The following is a 20,664-nucleotide window of genomic DNA, read 5'->3' on the forward strand; positions in this document are numbered from 1 at the left end:
TGCCACAAAATTTGTCATCTTTATTAGCATGGGCGTGAGCTACAACACTTTGCAAGACCGACCACAGACTGTACAGTCAGATTTAAAGCTTTTCCTGTGTGTGTGTGTGGACCAACCACCTAATGGAATACGGATATGTGGTTGCGAGTCCACCGTCTTCTACCACCTTAGTTATTCATTAGTGGTTGTTTGCATGTGGTGTGCCATGCAATATCGTGCTCTGTCTGAATATCACACTACTGTCTAGATGACACACCTCATGCTACCTCACACTGCACATTCTTACATACAAACCCCAAACTGGCAAGACACACCCTCAGACACACTAAGAACATTAATAGGTGCACACACACACATAATCCTGAAAACATATTAGGGGTCTTTTTTTTTTACAGGATTACAAATAAAAACGTTTTTTAATCTAACATCACAAGTGTCAGTGATATTTAGTTAATCAATTCACAAGTCATATAAAGCTCAACATTCATGGCGTTGATTCTATGATACCCACCATGCGCTTTGCTCCAAGGCCAGAATGTCACTTGGGGACACATCTTTTTAGTAACAAAAGACGACTTTTCTTTGATAAAGAACTCTCTCTGTTTCTCTCTCTCTCGCTCACTCACTCTCTTTCTCAGAACTCTCATGTGGCATCTCCATAGTAACAGAGAAAGCCCCACGCATCACCAAGGGAACAGAGGTAGAACAAGTGCTTTGGATGCAGTCTTGGATGCATGACCAGACTTATTAGCACTTAAATTTAATTTTGTGTGTGTGTGTACACAATATGTGTATGTTCAGTGTTGGGTGTGGCTCCGGCTAAGTCCATTGTGCAGTTCATTGGTCAGGTCAGGTCATTTAGCCATGTCCTCTGCCACAGCCTTCCCTATCTTATCCTTCAAGTACGCCACTTTCTGTCTATCAGACTTTAGCTCCACCCACTCATAGTACGGCACCTGGAGAGGGACAAAAGGGACTGGTTTAAGAGCAAGAACAAAAGTACACAAGCATCATCACCATGCATCTCTATTCCTAGGTGTGACTGTCCGACGTCCATCAATACCTTCAGCCCCTCCAGCTATACAAAATCCAGTAGAGATTTGTCCCAGGTAGATTCAATAACCTAGTTTACCCAGTGTGCATCACTGTACACCGTCAAACTCGAGGCCTTGGAGTAACATCATTGGCTAAGGAGATTGGCCTAGATGAGACAGAGAGCTAGGATTGGCCTAGATGAGTTGGAGCTGCCGCTGTTTTCCCCCCCCCTGCTTCGGTCTGAATGGCAAGCCTATTTATAACCAGGGGCACCAGCTTGGTCTGGTACACAGTGTCACACTATATGAGCCAACCTGGAAACCCTGTACAGATCAGCATTGGGGCAATGTGGTTTGCATAGGGCAGCATTAGCATTGAGGCTAACTAGTCTGCATAGGGGCAGCATTTGCATTGAGGCTTTGTGTTTTGCATAGGGCAGCATTAGCATTGGGGCTAACTAGTCAGCATAGGACAGCATTAGCAATGAGTCTAACAAGCCTGCATAGGGCAGCATTAGCCTTGAGGCTAACTAATATAACACCCTCCCTGCCACACCTGCACAGTGATGAAGCCATCCAGTTGCAAATGCCGTTTCATCATGGTGAAGCGCCCCAGCAGGTCTTTACTTCTGGAGCCAAAGTGAGGGAACTCCCAGGCCAGGAACGCCAATCTGACAGAGAAATACAGAGGCAGAAAAGTTGAAATAAATAGATATTTCAAGAGTCTGACGCTGAAGAGGGATATCTCCCCAGCCACACTCACCTCCGTGCCCCAATAGGTAGCAGTTTGTTCCCTCCTCCAGCGGGCAGGTGAGGAGCAGTCAACCCCACAAGGTCCACTGGCTTGTTCTCACTGTCAACAACCATCTCACCATCTTGGAAGAATGATGCATGACAAATACAGCCATTAAAATAACATAACATATTTCAATACAAATAAAAGGACAACTCAATTGCAAAAGTATTGGAGTGACAGATTCTGTCAGAAATTGTTGTCATTGCGTAGCCTCATGTTGGAACTAATCGAGGTGTGTGAGACAACATATGCTCCATGACCTCCTCACCTATGGTCCAGCCGTGCACAGTGCTGACCCCAGTACGCAAAGCCTCTGGCCTCTCCCCCACCAGGGCCTCTAGTGCCCCCTTCAGCCCACTCTGCAGAGGCGAGAGGCGGCTGGCCGCAGGGGGGGGGGGCGGCCCGGGGGGTTGTAAGGAAACAGTCTTTGCCGAGTCTGGATGCTCTAACTGAAGTGTAGCAGCGATGTGAAGGAGCTTCAGACGATAGTTTACTACCCTGGACGGACTTCCCTCTGCAGACGTGTTTCAGTGTGAGAGAAAAAGTGAAAGAAAATAGAAGATGAAGAAGAAAAGGACAACAGAGAGAAGAAAGAGGCAGACCGTGTAAGAAAAACTAAAAGTACAGTGACATAGGCCACCACGTTTCTGTGAGAATCCCAAGTACACCAAAGTCATAGTGAAACTAAAGACAGAGTGAACCAAGGCAGGCTGCCCTCTACTGATCAGTATGTACAGGGTTCTTGCAGGTTTCAGTAAGTCAAATTTAAGACCTTTTTGAGACATTTTAAGACCATAAAGATTGACATTTAAGACCTACACGACGCATTACCCCAAAAAATATTCACATCAAAGAAATTCTGAAAAAAACATTTTATTTCAATGAATTCAGTCATTGAAAAACCATACATTTAATTTACAGATAAAACAATCACATTAGTAATTTTTGAATATTTTTGGGGCAAAGTTTGCAGCGAGCCTTGTACCTGGAGCTGGGTACCGCTTGTAACCAACAGCGGAAATCGCTGTGATCTAGCCATGTCTCGTTGAAAGTACACTTTCCCATTTTCCACACGTAGCCGAACTTTAACAAACTCTGAGGAAGCGCAGACGTATTTCGCGGGCAGGTATTGCATTTATAACAGGATTTGTAGTTTTATCACCGTGTACGTACCAACACCAATATCCCCCAGAAAGAACTACAACACACCGAACCAACGTTCTGAGGGCAGCGTTCTGCTGGTTTCGTTTGTAGAGCTCCGCTTTGTAGGCTGCGACTCAATACTTTTTTGCTACTTTGTCATAACTTTCTGCGGCCAGCGGTTCTGGAAATGAACGAGGGTAAAACCTTTTTTAGACCTGACTAAATGAAATTTAAGACCTCGGATGAAAATCTGGCCGTTTTTAAGACGTTTTAAGGCCTTAACTTGAAAGTTCCGAATTTTAGACTTTTTAAGACCCCGTGGGAACCCTGTATGTAGGATCCTCTATGTTCACAATCTGAAGATTGACTTAAAATCAAACTGAAGTCTGGGTATGTGTGCTGCTTACCTGGGACATCCATGTGTTGTTTGACTTGTGTTTATTGGCCAATTTGTTATGGCATTCAGTGTTTCCCATACATTGATTTATTTGTGACGGCCCGCTACAATAAAAAAGTTATTTTATTCGATACATTTTTTAACTGTTTAACATGGCAAAAAAAATAATTGGAGAGCTGGGCACGGTGCATTGATACACAAAGCTCCTTCTGGCCCCGCTCACGTTCTCTCTCTCTCTACAACGGACCAGTCAGTGAATAGCCCCCTCTCTCCGCACATGCTTTTGATTCAGAACATGAGTGGGAGGAACTGCTTTTTCCCTCAGACAAGACGGCAGGAGAATCAATCCAGAGTTTACGAACGGTTAGGCCCGATCCTAATGTCCACCCTAACAGACTCATGGACTTTGAGGTGCGTTCTCGCCAAGTCTGTAAGGGCTTAGGGCTGTCCCACTGTCAAATCGTCAAGTGCGCGAGGGCTCTATTGCAGACATTTTGAACCCTTTATGCACCCTTTTTGTAAGTCAGTATTTTTGCAGACTTTGGCTAAGGTAATTGCCTACAATTCACAGTGTTGTGATGTGAAACCATAGACTGTATATAAAGATGGACATAGTCATAGTAACATCACCCATTGGTTTGTGAAAGCCTCGATTTTTGCACTTCCAAAAAAAAAAAAAAATGCACATCCGGGTCGCCATCTTAGCTGATTTTTGGAACCAGAAGTGACCATATTTGGACGAGAGGGCGAAGTTGTGAAGGGGCGAAGGACGGGTCCATGGGCAGGTCTGACTGAGAAGCCATGAGAATGACTGAGAATGGCCCTTCTCCTCTACTTGCCTCTATGCACCTGGCTAGTAAACTGTGCGAAGTCACTACAAACATCGTCAGCTTCCATCAAGAAGACCCCCCTTGTCCAAACGGGCTGTCAATCACAAAGACTGGATCTGTCAATTAAGCCAGCCATACCCCCAAATATACTGATCTTTGAGGCCTAATATCTACCTAATTATCAAATTATTTTTAGATGGACTAAGACACTGCTAAGAAGAAGTGAATCTAGCTAATTACAACATAATGAATTGTGGATTTTTTGGGGGAGTCAATTAGAGTTTTTTGGAGCCAGCCCCTGGCAACCATTGGCGGTATTGCACTTTACGCAACTTCCACATTGGCATTCATTTTTCAGCCCCGGAGGTTGCTCCTTGCGTGAAACACGTGGGTTACCATACCAAAGAAAGCCCGGTAACGAGAGAAAAGTCCCGGTGTTGTGTCCCCAGATGCACCCCCGCCTGGAAAAGCACCCCCTTGCGGGAGCGCATGTACAAACCACTCAAATCAAAAAGTTTACGATTTTGTGTTGATAGCAATCAAACAGAGGGGAGACAGCTGTCTTACATTGTAATTTTTGGTTAAGAGAATAGAAGAGAAGAACGTCAGCACCACGACATCGCATTCTGAGGAAATATACCCCAGCTATGATTACGGAAGGAAATTTATTTTGTTTAGCAGGTTCAAAGTATTTCACATGGCTGTTTTGACCGTAGGTCTAGGCTACGAAAACAACAGCCTTCTTATCCAGAATATCAGCTGTCCTGAAAACGGACCAAAGGTTCACATGCCTATAGCCTACAAAAGACAAGTACTAAAACATCTATATGTATCAACATCAAAGTAAATGTTCTCACCATCAAATCCTTTTTAAGATAGGAAATATTACTCTTACTGTCAATGAAATCAATGAAAGAATTATAATCCCCTTCCTACCATGGACTATTCTGTTTTCAAACCTGCCAAACCTATACACATATTAAATGTACCTAATTCTGGGGTAAAAGGGAAGAAACATATGCGGGTGGAAGGCTTTGTTTTCCATTTGATGTACATGCTAACTTTGACTAGGAAAGTTTCACATGCATGACACGTACTCTGGTTACTCATACTAGTCTCCTCAATATACAGCAAGAATAATTTGATGCTGGGATATACAGAACAGAAATTACAGGGGGGTGCATTGCATGGCAGGGCTGTATTGTCTTGCCACGCAATGCACCCCCCCATGTAATGTGGCACTTTCCTTGTCAGAGTTAGCAGGGGGTGCATTTCTATGTAAGTCTGTATGTACACTCACATTAGACCGATACTAGAACCTAGGTTTGGGCTAAGCCCCTAATGTTTACAATGTCTTGCTCCCCCCCCTGCCTACCACCACAAATATAATCTACTTATGTGGGAAACACTGTGGCATGGTATGTATGAGTGATCTAAGAGTGATCTAATCATGTGCTGGCTGTATGGGAGAGGGCTGAGGGGGGTAGGGTGTGTGTGTGTGTGTGTGTGTGTGAGTACCTGAGAGTTTGGTCAGGTGTGGGTGCTGTGTGAAGCTAGTGAAGTACTGTGGTCGGGACTGCTGCAGAACACACATAGACCACAGCACATCTGTCTGGAGGTGGGGTTCCAGGCCTGAGAAGCTGCTGTCCAGGGCAGAGTGGACCTACACACATACAGGGATGCAAATGAGGAAAATTAAGGCTGTCTAGAGGCCACAATATGTGCACTACTGTTGAGAGTTGACATAAAGGGATAGCTACTGTTAACAGTTCAACATTATCACCTTCTCAAAATTGTTACCTTGTCGTAGAACTCCCATTTGCTTGCCTGGAAGCCAAGCTTGGCCAATGACATGATTAGATTACAGAGCTGTAAAGTGTTATAGGTCTGATTGTTCACAATGTAGTGCTGGGAAAGGAGCAAGAGAAAAAAAGATTAATGCTACATGTAATCTGGGTCTGAACACCTCATTGATATGCATTAGCTCACCGACCTAAAGCCAAAGTAGCCAGAACTGGTGGACACAGGTGGACAGCTGTAACTCTTTTGTCTCTGGGACTCACCTCTGTGAAGGCCTCAAACAGAGGCAGATGAAGCCACTTGAGGAAGGCCAGAGACTTGGCACAGCGGGTGACATCGACAGAGCTGAGCTCAGGCACCCTGGGTAACAGTTCCGACGCCATCCGCTGGGACACCTGGGTGTGATTGAAGTTAAGCTTCCCTGATGGAACAGGAGAGAAACTATTTATAGTATTATGTATTTTGACTTACATTTACATTTACATTTAGTCATTTAGCAGACGCTCTTATCCAGAGCGACTTACAGTAAGTACAGGGACATTCCCCCAAGGCAAGTAGGGTGAAGTGCCTTGCCCAAGGACACAACGTCAGTTGGCATGACCGAGAATCGAACTGGCAACCTTCGGATTACTAGCCCGATTCCCTCACCGCTCAGCCACCTGACTCCCGACTTCAGAGACAGGAGGGATATACTCAGATTGTGAGTGTCCAGGTGTATGTGTGTGTGTGTGTGTACCATAAGCAAAAGCCATGTCCAGCAGTAGGGGCGTGTTGAGGTCGGGGGAGGGTTTCTGTAGGAGGTGATAAGATAGGGCTCGGAGCAGGGGGACAGACCTTCGACTCTGAGAGGCCATTGCCAAACACATCCTGCGGATGTCCTCAGCACTGAACCCCTCCATCAGCTCCAGTGCCTGAATGGGACAGAGGGAGAGGATGGAGAGATGAGGGGAGCAAGAGGAGGAAAGGTGAAAGGCAAAAACACATCATTGGTACAGTGGCACAATGGTTCTATGGTGGGGTAACCAGGTGAGGGAGTTAAGTGAGGGGTCAAGTGATTAGATATTGACTTGACACGTGGAGGTCACAAATAATGATTTCTGTATTACTTTTATAATGTTAAAGTAGTTGCATAACCATAAGTTAGTTCTTTGTAAGATGTGACTAGAAAATGTCTGGGACATTAGTGTAAGTCCGAGGTCACAATGTTACCAAAGTGTATACTTAACGAGGAAAATAGGAGTAACGTCAAGGCCATTTCTATGAACTATTTAAGACTAAACAAAAGTCTAGTCTGTCAAGTACCATGAATGCGGTGTCTTCTGTCTGTGCTTATGAAGGCTATGTTGATTGTCACCACCTGACATTTCTTGTGAGAGTAAAACCTCCCATATTGTGATACTATTTAACTGCCCTTCATTCCTGTATTCATTGTCCAGTCTTCTGAGATGCTCAACCTGAGAATATCAGACAACTGCACCTTATAGATCTGTAATAAATGCTTAAGATTTTGTCTTGAACTTTTATTTGGCAATTTACTTAATTGACTTATACTTTCATAGCATAGGGTAAAACAAGAGACCTCTTCACACGTACACTAGCACTTTTTTGCCATCATAGTTCCAAATATTTCTAGGGTAGATTGTCTATTCTCTCCCACAGCATGGCATAGCAATGGTGGTCCTGCTTTGGCCATGATAATCGACACGAGTTAACAAGTGAGGTAAGCCATGGTTTTGGGAGGGGATTTTATTACGCGCACTTGTCTGGTGAGCTACCAGGGCAACCAATTTTTACGTGTGTTACCTTGTCCTCCAGTCTGTCCATGAGAGCAGGGGACAGATGTCCTGCTCTGGCCATCAGAGTGCTGACCGTTCTCGGGTCAGAGATCTCAGCCCAGCGCAGCTCCAGGTGTTTCAGTGCCGCGCTAACTATCTTCTCCGGCTGGCCTTTCCGCCCCGTGCCCCAGTCCACCAAGTAAGCCAGCTGCTTGTAGGCGAGTCTGCGTATCCGCCACAGCACCTCTGTCTGGACAGAGCGAACCACCGCAGCCCCGGGAGGGATGTTCAGGGCGGTCAGAGACCGCAGGACTGAGACAAGGGTGCCGTTCCACACCGTACCGATCTAGGTGGAAAAACAAGATCACAGGGAAAAAAAGAAATGAATAAACCCAGCTAAGGCTGTGAAATATGACCAAAATCTCATATCTTGATATCGATCGACAACGATACAGAACATTTCCTGTAAATTCAATGAATAAATAGTTCATATAAAATAACCACACAGAGTGGCTAATTTCGTATTTTCTCTTATTTATTATATATTCAACAAATAAAAAGTATTTATTGATATTTATTTTTCTCAAAATGTTGACCATTTTGGTCACATATGCACACATTTCACATACACATTTCATCCCGAAATTATATCTGTACAACCTCAAATATTTGGGAGTGTAGCGGACTACTTGTACATAATTCACGGGACAAGTTCAAGTGGACACTGCACCTTTAAGGTTGCAGTGAGCTCTGGACTATGTTGTGGGTAGCTAGCTAGGTTTTCTGTTAAAAAAGTAATAGCTGTTTATCAATCCACGTTTTCTCTGTTCTTGTGTTCTTGCAAACTCGTTTTACATCATATTTCATAGCCAAGTATGGTTCCAATCCAAAAAACCAAGTCACCAAGACCGCCAAAAATACCCAGAAGTGTTCTTGATCCGCCCCTTTTATCGAGGATGCATCATGGTAACTTGGCCAGCAAGAACGCATATGATTTCCCAGAATTCTTTGCAAGATGTCAGGAGAGGCCATAGACACATACAAGTAGACACAGCAAGGGTTCTCTTTCAAGATGGCGTCCCCATTCATTTCTATGAAGTCGCTCTGGATAAAAGCGTCTGCTAAATGCATAAATGTAAATGTATGAAAAGTGCTCAATGGCGCAGTGAGGCAAGCGAGAGCGCGAAACGGACCGCGCCATCTTTCCAGTTCTGGCCTGTCCGGTCTTGTGCAGAACAGTGGCTCGCCTTGTTCCTAGCACCGAGCAGGCCCCCACCCCTTGCCCCTCGGCTTGAAGCAACAGCCCCGGTGGATGTAGGTGGTATGGCATTTACGGTTAGGCACCCGGCTCTTCCGGTCGTTTTTATTCTATTAACTCCAGTCAACATTTACAAAACTATCTCCCCCAATAATTTTTTTATTAATTAGTTTTCTGCAATTTTAATTAATTGCAGAAAACTGTCAGAATGTGGTACAAGTCCGATCAAGAAGCAGATACATGTGAACTTTACGAAAATCAATACTATTAGTACTGTAGTATTATACGTGCAGGGCCTATACTTTGCTCTTTTTGCTTTGTGTTTTTAGTTTGACTGCTTAAGTTTTGCGTCGGATTAAAGAAACTTGAATATCTGGCTCCGTCGTTGTTCTAGCTCGGCAAAGCAAGCTAAATTAAGCCTACATATGTTACTATTATAACTAGAAAGTGCATTTCCTGCAGAAAATGCGTTGGAATGCTGAAAGATTAATTAATTTATTTTTAATTGCTGAAAATACAGAAATGAGAAAATACCCGCAAGCTGAAAGCTGAAATGAATTTCAAAAATGTGTGAGTCACACAAAAGAGGCAGTGTGGAAGCTGAACTGCATCATCTAACAAAGCTAAGAGCTTAAATAGCCTACAAAGCTGAACTGTTAAACAGAAGAAGAAGTAGGCTAGCTAGTCGTAACAAGAATATTATAGTTTTAACAGCTGAAATTATAGTTGGGATCGTAATAGCAGATCATGTAGCCTATCATTGAGTGCGTTTACTCGGCTTTCTTAGTAGGATTCAATGTGTTGATGGAATGAAACATACAGCAGTAGGGCCGATACAGGAAGACACGGCGACACTTTGTTGCAGAAGGATGATGGTGCAAGTTTTGTCCGTGGAGCATACAACAATTAATAAAAAGACACATGTAAACGGAGTAGCCTAATCGTATTATTGGCATAAACCGACAATTAGTAATCGGGTTTCTCATGGTCAAGTGAACGCACTCAATGGCGTAGTAGAACAAAACAGTTCCATTAGCAATAGTAGTAAAAGAGATATTAGCAGCATCTGCAGAATTAGTAGGTGCTCTTAGTCTTTTAATGAGACTAGTTGACTTGTCTTGTGTCTCCACTAATAAGCTAATACCAATCACCTGTGTAAGAGACTGAGTGGCGCATGTCTGTTTGGTTGCCACGGTGAGGGTGCAGCTATGATTGTTAACGCGCTGAGGGCAGAGCATAGATTTAATATAACTAGAGGAAGCAACTTTTGTCTTCCAAGATGGCGTCCCCATTCATTTCTATGAAAAGTTCTCAGTGGCGCAGTGAGGCAAGCGAGAGCGCGACTCTTCCGGTCTAGCTTTAAACAGTGGCTCTTTTTTTCCCTAGCTCCGAGACCTCGTGCACGCTTGCAACTAGCTGTACACGTCATACTTTGCGACAGCCATTGGCGAGCATAGATTTATATGGTTGCGAGCGTGTGAGCTAAGGCATTGCAGTGGCAGAATGGGGTACAAGTCCGATAAGAATCAGAGACATGATGCAAACTTTACGTAAATGTATGTTGTCATTGTATAGTATTCCTTTCACTTGGTTGTTAAAAATAGGCTATTCTAGATGGAAATCATCACATATGTTGCTTTTTTTCTTGTGATTTGAGTATGATTTCCAACGCATTGTATCGGATTAGATAAACTGTTAACATGAACAACTAGCTCCGTCGTTGTTCTCGCCAGGCAAAGAAAGCTCAATAGTTATTTTGGTAACAGAAATCTTCCATAATGCAGACTTACCATAGCTTACTATCAACTGTATTTTCAAACGAAATGCCACGAAATTCACACTGCCTTCAATTTACATATCAGTGTAGAAATGTGGCCTGTGTTTTATATGTTCTACAAAACCAAACGCCTATTAATGGATATAACGTGATCTAACAAGACTTGGAAATAATGTAATAAATAAAAGCTTGAGAAGTATGTCTAAAATATACTTTATTTAACATTTGCCTTTGAAAGGGGCATATTAACAGAACTAGGCCTATATACAAGACGTTTCTGAAAAGAAAAAAAAAACTGGATGAACTTCAGCTTCTGGTGTGGAAAAACAGAGACTTTCATCCATCTTCCGTTTTGTGCTTTACGGAGACATGGCTGAGTGAACTGATCCCAGACTCTACAGCTAGCAGGTTTCAAACTGCTGAGAGCGGATCGTGACCCTGTGCTCTCTGGCAAAACGAAAGGCGGTGGTATTTGTTTTTACATTAACAGTGGCTGGTGTGAAGATGTGACAGTGATTCTGCAGCACTGTTCTCCTGATCTGGAATCATTTTTTATTAACTGTAGATCTTTTTACTCGCCACGAGAGTTTGCATCATTCATTCTGGTTGGCGTCTACATGCCTCCGCAGGCTAGCGTCAACGAGGCTCAACGTGTGCTCGCCAGCCAGATACTGAGTGTGGAGCATGAAAATCCGGATTCCTTCGTTATTGTGGTAGGCGACTTTAACAAAGACAATCTCACTCAAGAACTCCCAAAATATAGACAATTCATCAAATGCCCTACCAGAGAAGGAAACACCTTGGATCACTGCTACTCTACAATCAGCAAAGCATACCATGCGGTCCCCCGAGCAGCACTGGGTCACTCTGACAACGCCATGGTCCACCTGATTCCTGCATACAGGCAGAAGCTAAAGCGCTGTAAGCCTGCTGTGAGGACATCAAAACAGTGGACCAGTGAAGCTATGGAGGATCTGCGGGCGTGCTTGGACTGCACTGACTGGGACATGTTCACGACTGCTACCAATAGTCTGGATGAGCTCACAGAGGCTGTGACATCATACATCAGCTTCTGTGAGGACTGCTGTATACCAACACGCACCAGGGTGAGCTACAACAACGACAAACCCTGGTTTACAGCTAAACTCAGAAGGTTGAGGTCAGCGAAAGAGGCCGCGTTTAGGAGTGGGGACAAAGACAGATTCAAGGAGTCGAAGAACAGGTTTAGCAAGGCGGTGAGGGAGACTAAACGACTGTACTCGGAGAGACTAAAACACCAATTCTCTGCAAACAACTCTGCTTCTGTCTGGAGAGGGCTCAGGCAGATTACCAACTACAAGCCCAGAGCCCCCCACTCCACTAACAGTGCGTGTCCACTGCAGCGACGCGAATCGCTTGCCATCGCTCGCCTTCCCACAGTTCACCACGCTCGGGGGCGTTTCAAACAGATTAATGTAGAATGTAGTTCTCTAAAGTCACTGTTGTAGTTGTCATGGCCAAGTGTGCAGACTTGGGTTTACGTACTCGCAACATCGATCAAAATACAACTTGTATACAAAATACAAAACTGTTTGATAGACATACACGTTGACATGTGTAAAAAACGTTTTATTATATTACTCAAAGTCTCTGCTAATCTGTCGATACGATAGGGAGTTCCAGCCGGGCTAGCTAGCTAGTTACCACAGAACGAAGTTACGTAATGTGACTAGACTGAATTTGAAAGTACAAGCACCAACAACTTCGGCAACCTTGCGCCATGCATCGTTTTTTTTGTATTAACATCTCTGTACGAATACAGCTATGTATCGTACAGGACTGGGTAAGCAGCCACACAAACGATTAGTTTCTCCTCCACCTTGAAACCTAGAAAGCTAGAAATGTTTACCATGGTTGCTACGTTACGAGAAAAAAGAAAACACTCCGATTGGCCATCGCTAGCGAAAATCGCTCCTCATTTGCATAAAGTTGAGAAAATCTCAACTCGGTCGCGTCGCTACCCACAATGCACCACGCAAGCGATTCGCCTGGCTCCATTGAAAATGAATGGAAAACATGTTGTTGCTCGCATCGCGTCGCTGCAGTGGACACGCACTGTAACGACTCCCGCCTGGCCAACGACCTGAATGAGTTCTACTGCAGATTTGAAAGACAATTGGACAGTCCTGAACTACCCCTTCCCACCCAGGAGGCCTCCCACCTCCCCCCCTCTACAGTGACGACTCTCCATTCAGGAGGGTGAAGTTAACAGAATTTTTAAGAGGCAGAATCCCCGCAAAGCAGCTGGGCCGGACTCTGTCTCTCCAGAGACAGAGTTAAGCACTGCGCTGACCAGCTGTCTCCGGTGTTTACCTACATCTTTAACACCTCCCTTGAGACATGCCATGTGCCAGCCTGTCTCAAGTCCTCCACCATCGTCCCTGTGCCCAAAAAGCCAAGGCCAACAGGACATAATGACTACAGACCCGTCGCCCTGACCTCTGTGGCAATGAAGTCTTTCGAGCGCCTGGTGCTGGCACACCTTAAATCCATCACAGACCCTCTACTGGACCCCCTGCAGTTTGCCTACAGAGCCAACAAGTCTGTGGACGATGCAGTTAACATGGCCCTCCACTTCACCCTACAGCACCTGGACTCCCCAGCATCCTATGCCAGGATCCTGTTTGTGGACTTCAGCTCTGCCTTCAATACCATCATCCCCGCCCTGCTTCAGGACAAGCTCTCCCAGCTTGTCCACAAGTCTCTGACTCCCGGTCCATCAGCACCGGATCACCTCAGGGCTGCGTCCTTTCTCCTCTGCTCTTCTCCCTGTACACCAACAGCAGCACCTACAGTCATCCGTCCGTCAAACTCCTGAAGTTTGTGGACGACACCACCCTTATTGGGCTCATCTCTGGTGGAGACGAGTCTGATTATAGGTGGGAAGCGGCCAACCTGGTGACCTGGTGCAGCCAGAACAACTTAGAGCTCAATGCTCTTAAGACAGTGGAGATGGTTGTGGACTTCAGGAAGAACACAGCCCCACTCACCCCCATCACCCTGTGTGACTCCCCAGTCAACACTGTGGAGTCCTTCCACTTCCTGGGCACTATCCTCTCCCAGGACCTCAAGTGGGAACTGAACATCAGCTCCCTCATCAAGAAAGCACAACAGAGGATGTACTTCCTTCGGCAGCTGAAGAAGTTCAACCTGCCAAAGACAACGATGGTGCACTTCTACTCAGCCATCATTGAGTCCATCCTCACCTCCTCCATCACCGTCTGGTACGCTGCTGCCACTGCCAAGGAAAAGAGCAGGCTGCAGCGTATCATCCGCACTGCTGAGAAGGTGATTGGCTGCAATCTGCCTACCCTCGAGGACCTGCACACCTCGAGGACCCTGAGGCGAGCGAGGAAGATTGTGGCCGACTTCTCCCACCCTGGACACTCCCTGTTTCAGTCACTCCCCTCCGGCAGAAGGCTGCGGTCCATCAGGACCAATACCTCACGCCACAAAAACGGTTTCTTCCCTTCCGCTGTTGGCCTCTTCAACAAGGCCAAGGGACCACACTCACTCTAATGACTTCCTGCTTAAAACACACTGCTTTTTGCACTGCATTACAAAATTGTATCTTGTACATTTCTATTTTTTGTAATATTTGTATTTTTATATTGTAAATTACGGCAACTTATATTTTATTTTATTGTACATTTTATTTAATTTTAATTCCACTTAGTACTGCTAGTTTATGTACCCTTAGTATAGATAGTCCACATATTTAAATTTTTAGGTCCCTATATGTTAATTGTATGCACCTTCCTGCCAAAGCAAATTCCTTGTCTGTGCAAACTTTCATGGCGAATAAATCCCATTCTGATTCTGATTTCCATCAGATATAAGTGGGGGTGAAACAGTCACTGAGGACCTTCATTGTCCCACAAAAGCAGTCTGGCTTGATGACACGATAAAAAAAAAAGAATAATGGGTGTGTTTAACAAAAGCTTCTGAAGGCAAGACTAATCATATTTATATCATTTCTTATTGTGGTTATCACTTAAAGTATTAATCTTCGTCTTTGCTCCAGGTAGACATGTCAACAATCTATGCTCACGCTTAACATAATGTAATATTTGCCATCATGTCATGAACGTAAAAACGTTCTTGACAGAAAAATCTAATCTGTTTTAAAATAAAGGGAATAAACTATATTAACAACATTTCATGTATGTGTGACAACCATTTGCTAAACTTGCTACAACAGGGCAGGCAACTCAAGCCATTTCTCCCTGTGCTCATTCAATATGGCTCATTCAGCTCCAGGTAAATCGGCTATCGGCCAATGTGAACTTTTGTGCTCGTGCCGTTAGTATCCGCGAGGACATTTGCAGGCAACTTTTATTGACATGAGCAAATAAATGGGGTGCTAGTTTACCCATTTCGGATTGGTTTCAAATTTAGCAAAAATCAGGAAAAATTATTTTATGGAAAAGCTAGAAGTATGAGCCAGGTTCGAGAATAGAACAAAAATGATTGGGGGAGATAGTTTTGTAAATGTTGACTGGAGTTAATAGAATAAAAACGACCGGAAGAGCCGGAAGTCTAACAAGAAATGCAATACCACCTACATCCACCGGGGCCGTTGCTTCAAGCCGAGGGGCGAGGGGTGGGGGCTTGGGGCAGAGCGAATAACAGAAATGTAGCTAGAATCCACACCTCAAACAAGTTAACCTAGACGCAAAACTATACGTCCAATCCAAAAAATAAGAATAAGCCTACTACTTGCTACATCCATTCAGCGACGAAGTGTTGTACACATACCCTTTCCGTTTTGAGTTAATGTTATGTGTTTTTGAGTTAATGTAATGTCGTTTCCGATTTGGGGGAGCGTGTCTTTGTATTGGGGGGAGGTGAGCACGTCATCCTATTTGGGGGAAGTTGATTCGTATTTGGGGGGAGTGTTTTCATTTGGGGGATGCACTTATATTAGTGGGTGTGATTTGCACTTCAGGGCCACCGTAGTTAAAGGTGCACTTGATATTGACACCTGTGACACCAAAAATTCAGTAGTCGGTGCCAATACCAGTACAATAACACGATTCTCGATGCTGATTTCGATACCATGTTAAAAAAGGGTTTTCTAAGATTCCATGTACTTGAACTTCTTTATTAACCCATAGAGGAGTAGCGTCGCACATACAGTTAGGTCCATAAATATTTGGACATTGACACAATTTTCAACATTTTGGCTGTGTATACCACCACAATGGATTTGAAATGAAACAATCAAGATGTGCTTTAAGTGCAGACTTTCAGCTTTAATTTCAGGGTATTTACATCCAAATCAGGTGAACGGTGTAGGAATTACAACACATTTTATATGTGCCCCCCCCCCTTTTTAAGGGACCAAAAATAATTGGACAAACTAACATAATCATAAATCTAATTGTCACTTTTAATACTTGGTTGCAAATCCTTTGCAGTCAATGACAGCCTGAAGTCTGGAACCCATAGACATCACCAGACGCTGGGTTTCGTCCCTGGTGATGCTCTGCCAGGCCTCTACTGCAACTGTCTTCAGTTTCTGCTTGTTCTTGGGGCATTTTCCCTTCAGTTTTGTCTTTAGCAAGTGAAATGCATGCTCAATTGGATTTAGGTCAGGTGATTGACTTGGCCATTGCAGAACATTCCACTTCTTTGCCTTAAAAAACTCTTTGGTTGCTTTCGCAGTATGCTTCGGGTCATTGTCCATCTGCACTGTGAAGCGCCGTCCTATGAGTTCTGAAGCATTTGGCTGAATCTGAGCAGATAATATTGCCCGAAACACTTCAGAATTCATCCTACTGCTTTTGTCAGCAGTCACATCATCGATAAATACAAGGGAACCAGTTCCATTGGCAGCCATACATGCCCACGCCATAACACTACCTCCACCATGCTTCACTGATGAGGTGGTATGCTTTGGATCATGAGCAGTTCCTTCCCTTCTCCATACTCTTCTCTTCCCATCATTCTGGTACAAGTTGATCTTGGTCTCATCTGTCCATAGGATGTTGTTCCAGAACTGTACAGGGTCTTTTAGATGTTTTTTGGCAAACTCTAATCTGGTCTTCCTGTTTTTGAGACTCACCAATGGTTCACATCTTGTGGTGAACCCTCTGTATTTACTCTGGTGAAGTCTTCTCTTAATTTTTGACTTTGACACAGATACGCCTACCTCCTGGAGAGTGTTCTTGATCTGGCCAACTGTTGTGAAGGGGTTTTTCTTCACCAGGGAAAGAATTCTTCTGTCATCCACCACAGTTGTTTTCCGTGGTCTTCCAGGTCTTTTGGTGTTGCTGAGCTCACCAGTGCGTTCTTTCTTTTTAAGAATGTACCAAACAGTTGATTTGGCCACACCTAATGTTTTTGCTATCTCTCTGAGAGGTTTGTTTTGATTTTTCAGCCTAACGATGGCTTGCTTCACTGATGGTGACAGCTCTTTGGACTTCATATTGAGAGTTGACAGCAACAGATTCCAAACACAAATACCATACTTGAAATGAACTCTAGACCTTTTATCTGCTCCTTGTCAATGAAATAACGAACTCCCATGAGGGAATAACATACACCTGGCCATGGAACAGCTGAGCAGCCAATTGTCCAATTACTTTTGGTCCCTTAAAAAGGGGGGGGGCACATATAAAATGTATTGTAATTCCTACACCGTTCACCTGATTTGGATGTAAATACCCTGAAATTAAAGCTGAAAGTCTGCACTTAAAGCACATCTTGATTGTTTAATTTCAAATCCATTGTGGTGGTATACAGAGCCAAAATGATGAAAATTGTGTCAATGTCCAAATATTTATGGACCTAACTGTATGTGATCGTTCGAATGCGGGTCTCACATATGCGATTTCGAACATTCCAACTGAATATTTTCCGATAGACAAAAACTATGCAACAAACGCTTTAGTATGGCTTCAAAATGTACTAATGAGAAGGCTAATTCAACCAATCCGTCCGACTCCGTCCGTCCGTAACGGAGTCGGAGAATATAATTCAGCCTTAACAAGTAACAATAGCATGGTAGTAGAATTGCTACAAGTATTATGCTAGCTAATTTAGCCTGGAAGCTAACGAAAGCTAGCTAGCTACTGTACCGTTTCGGATAAATAACTTGCGCTGTGTGGACCGTCGGAAATATTTAGAATTTACGTCTAAAATACTTGAAAAATATCAAAATGTCATAACAATACATAAAAACATGTGCAATATAGCATAGAACAACATAATAAAGTGCAATTGATGCTTATAGTGCAACAAATACTGGAACACTGAAGCGTATGCTGCCCCCATCAGTTCCGGAACCGATGCTGCTAACACTGGCATCGTCGCTAACGGTGCCTCAAAAAAATGGGCATCGTCTGTGTTTTGACATTTTAGAACTGGAAGGTATCGGTAGTATCGGTTCTCGTGACATCCCTACCTGTGATACATATTGTACAATTTCAGGTGTCGATAACCATAAATCAATTCTAGACTTGCAACTCCCACTAAGTTGTATCCATGAGAACTGTCTATAACCCTGGTTTTTACTTCTCCAAATATCAATAAGTGAATGGGTATTAAAAAACCTGTGAAATGTTAGATTATAATGATTATTGGTAAACTTAGAAGGCCATCTGTCAAGCCAGTCATCTGGCGCCATATTAAAATCTCCACCCATCAAAACCAAATCTGTGTGATACAGATCCTTATAGAGAGTAACAACATCAGTAATCTTTGTCAATAACATTATATTTTCTGTATTATTGTTATAACCATAAATGTTTAACAAAATAAGGAAAGAGCCTTCTATATTGATGATAACTACCAACCAATTACCGTCTTTATCAGTTTTGTGAGTAACCACTTTTCCAGGGTTCCTATTAAAACTAATTGCAACTCCAGCAGATTTATTTGTACCATGGCTGAACAAAATCTTGTCCCTAAATTCAACATTTCCTGATCTCAGACATTCCATTTCTTTCTCCATCTTTGAGATTTTGTGCTTACAGTCATTGACTTCAGCTGCATTGAATTCTAATGTTTTAGCTAGGCTAGCAGTTAGTGTGCAATTTTGCTTCAGTTGCATGCTGAGATTCTCCAGTTTTTTTTCTTGAGTGTCGAATCTAGCAGCCAATGTGTTTATTGCTGCAAGTATAGCAGAATTTGTTACCTCATCTTGATTTGGTTTGATTACCTTCCGAGTATGTGCCCCTTTTGATGGAGTTGATGGCATAAAGCCACACGTGTCTTCTCGACTTCGCTTATCTCCTTGGCTATCAGTATCCATCAAGTCCACCTTAGCATAGCCATGATCGACTGATGATGGCTGACAACTACTTTCTTTATGCTCTGATTGAGACATTTTACCTTTTTTCCTGCTGGAAAATTGTCATTTTTTCAAATCAAAAACTTCTGTGGGGTTATTTCAAGTATATTCTTACTTTGAACAAGAGCACTTCACCAATACGACCGCTTAGTGCGGCATCTTGCCGCCTCCACGTGTTGATGAAGAAAGTGTTTTGTCCGTCTCTTCATAAACGGAGTGACTAAGTTCAGTTGAGTTCTGGATTTTAATAAGTATTTATCAATCTGCAGATTGGGAGAGAAAACCAGTCTTCTGACCATAAATGACAACACAACACCAAGCTTAGGTCTCAACCAGGTCTCTCTCCGCTCCGAAAGCCGGAGGACCATCTTTTATAGGGCACAAGAATGTAAACATAGATTGTGACAGTCAGGCAGTAATGACGTTTCAACAGTCTCAGAGAAAGAGATTCACTGCTCCCAACACATGACAACTCTCAGACTAGAGTTCATAGTTGGAGCTCTCCTTGTAGTCATGACAAGGAACGTTTAGCCAGTACTTTCTCCTGACCCCGAACATCTATTAACCCTGACACATAGACACAATATACTCTTATTAATAGCAAGCTTACATGAGAACGTACTAACTAGTATCCAATGACTAGTTCTATAAATTAGTGAATAATGTAAGCACACAGGAAATCCCAATTTCTTCCACAGTGTACAGCTAGTTGCAAGCGTGCACGACTGTTGGAGCTAGGAAAAAAGCGAGCCCAGAGAATGTCTCTGGCGAGCCACTGTTTAACGCTAGACCGGAAGGGCCGGAACTGGAAAGATGGCGCGGTCCGGTTTCGTGCTCTCGCTTGCCTCACTGCACCACTGAGCACTTTTCATAGAAATTAATGGGGACGCCATCTTGGAAGACAAAAGTAGCTGCCTCTAGTAATATAACTCTATGGCTCCGAGACTCGTGCAGACTTGCAACTAGCTGTACACGTCATATTTTGCGACAACCAGTTGCGAGCGTGTGAGCTTAGGCATTGCAGTGGAGTTAATGGGGTACAAGTCCAATCAAGAAGCAGATACATCATGTGAACTTTACGAAAATCAATGCTATTAGTACTGTATAGTATTCCTTTCACTTGGTTTTTAGAAATATAGGCCTATTCTAGATGGAACATACGTTCCACATATGAATCAGACTCACCAAATATACGTTGTTCTTTTTGCTCTGGGTTTTTAGTATGACTGCTGAAGTAATGTGTCGGATTAACCCTTGTGCTGCCTTCGGGTCACATGACCTAAAGGTTAACAACGAACCATCGTTGTGTTTACCCAATTTTACCCAATACAAAAACAAATAAAAATAATTTTCTTTTAACCTTCGCAATGTGGGGGGGTCTGAGACAGCCCAGTGGTCAAAAGAAAATGCTTCACTGTTTTTGTATGCGGTAAAGTTGTCGCAATACGACGGTGGGTCACAATTATGGAGTTAGATTAGTTTCATAATTCACAAACAAACGTAACACGATTCACAAATG

At 43.5% G+C, this 20,664-nt stretch overlaps 1 protein-coding gene across 2 annotated transcripts in view; it reads right to left on the reverse strand.

The window, feature by feature from the left end:
* Positions 1-20,664, reverse strand: part of tbrg4 (transforming growth factor beta regulator 4) — a 55,016-nt gene continuing 34,352 nt past the window's right edge. For both annotated transcript variants that reach the window (XM_062464711.1, XM_062464710.1), the window contains exons 3-11: positions 7,804-8,121; positions 6,737-6,911; positions 6,264-6,421; positions 6,001-6,108; positions 5,719-5,863; positions 2,099-2,344; positions 1,798-1,909; positions 1,591-1,705; positions 1-956 (exon numbers count right to left, since the gene is read on the reverse strand). In XM_062464711.1, the coding sequence (XP_062320695.1) occupies positions 855-956; positions 1,591-1,705; positions 1,798-1,909; positions 2,099-2,344; positions 5,719-5,863; positions 6,001-6,108; positions 6,264-6,421; positions 6,737-6,911; positions 7,804-8,121 (1,479 nt within the window). In that variant the 3' untranslated portion in view covers positions 1-854. The remainder of the gene's footprint in view (positions 957-1,590; positions 1,706-1,797; positions 1,910-2,098; positions 2,345-5,718; positions 5,864-6,000; positions 6,109-6,263; positions 6,422-6,736; positions 6,912-7,803; positions 8,122-20,664) is intronic.

This window comes from Osmerus eperlanus, chromosome 7 (genome assembly GCF_963692335.1).
Source record: "Osmerus eperlanus chromosome 7, fOsmEpe2.1, whole genome shotgun sequence".
Classification (NCBI taxonomy): domain Eukaryota; kingdom Metazoa; phylum Chordata; class Actinopteri; order Osmeriformes; family Osmeridae; genus Osmerus; species Osmerus eperlanus.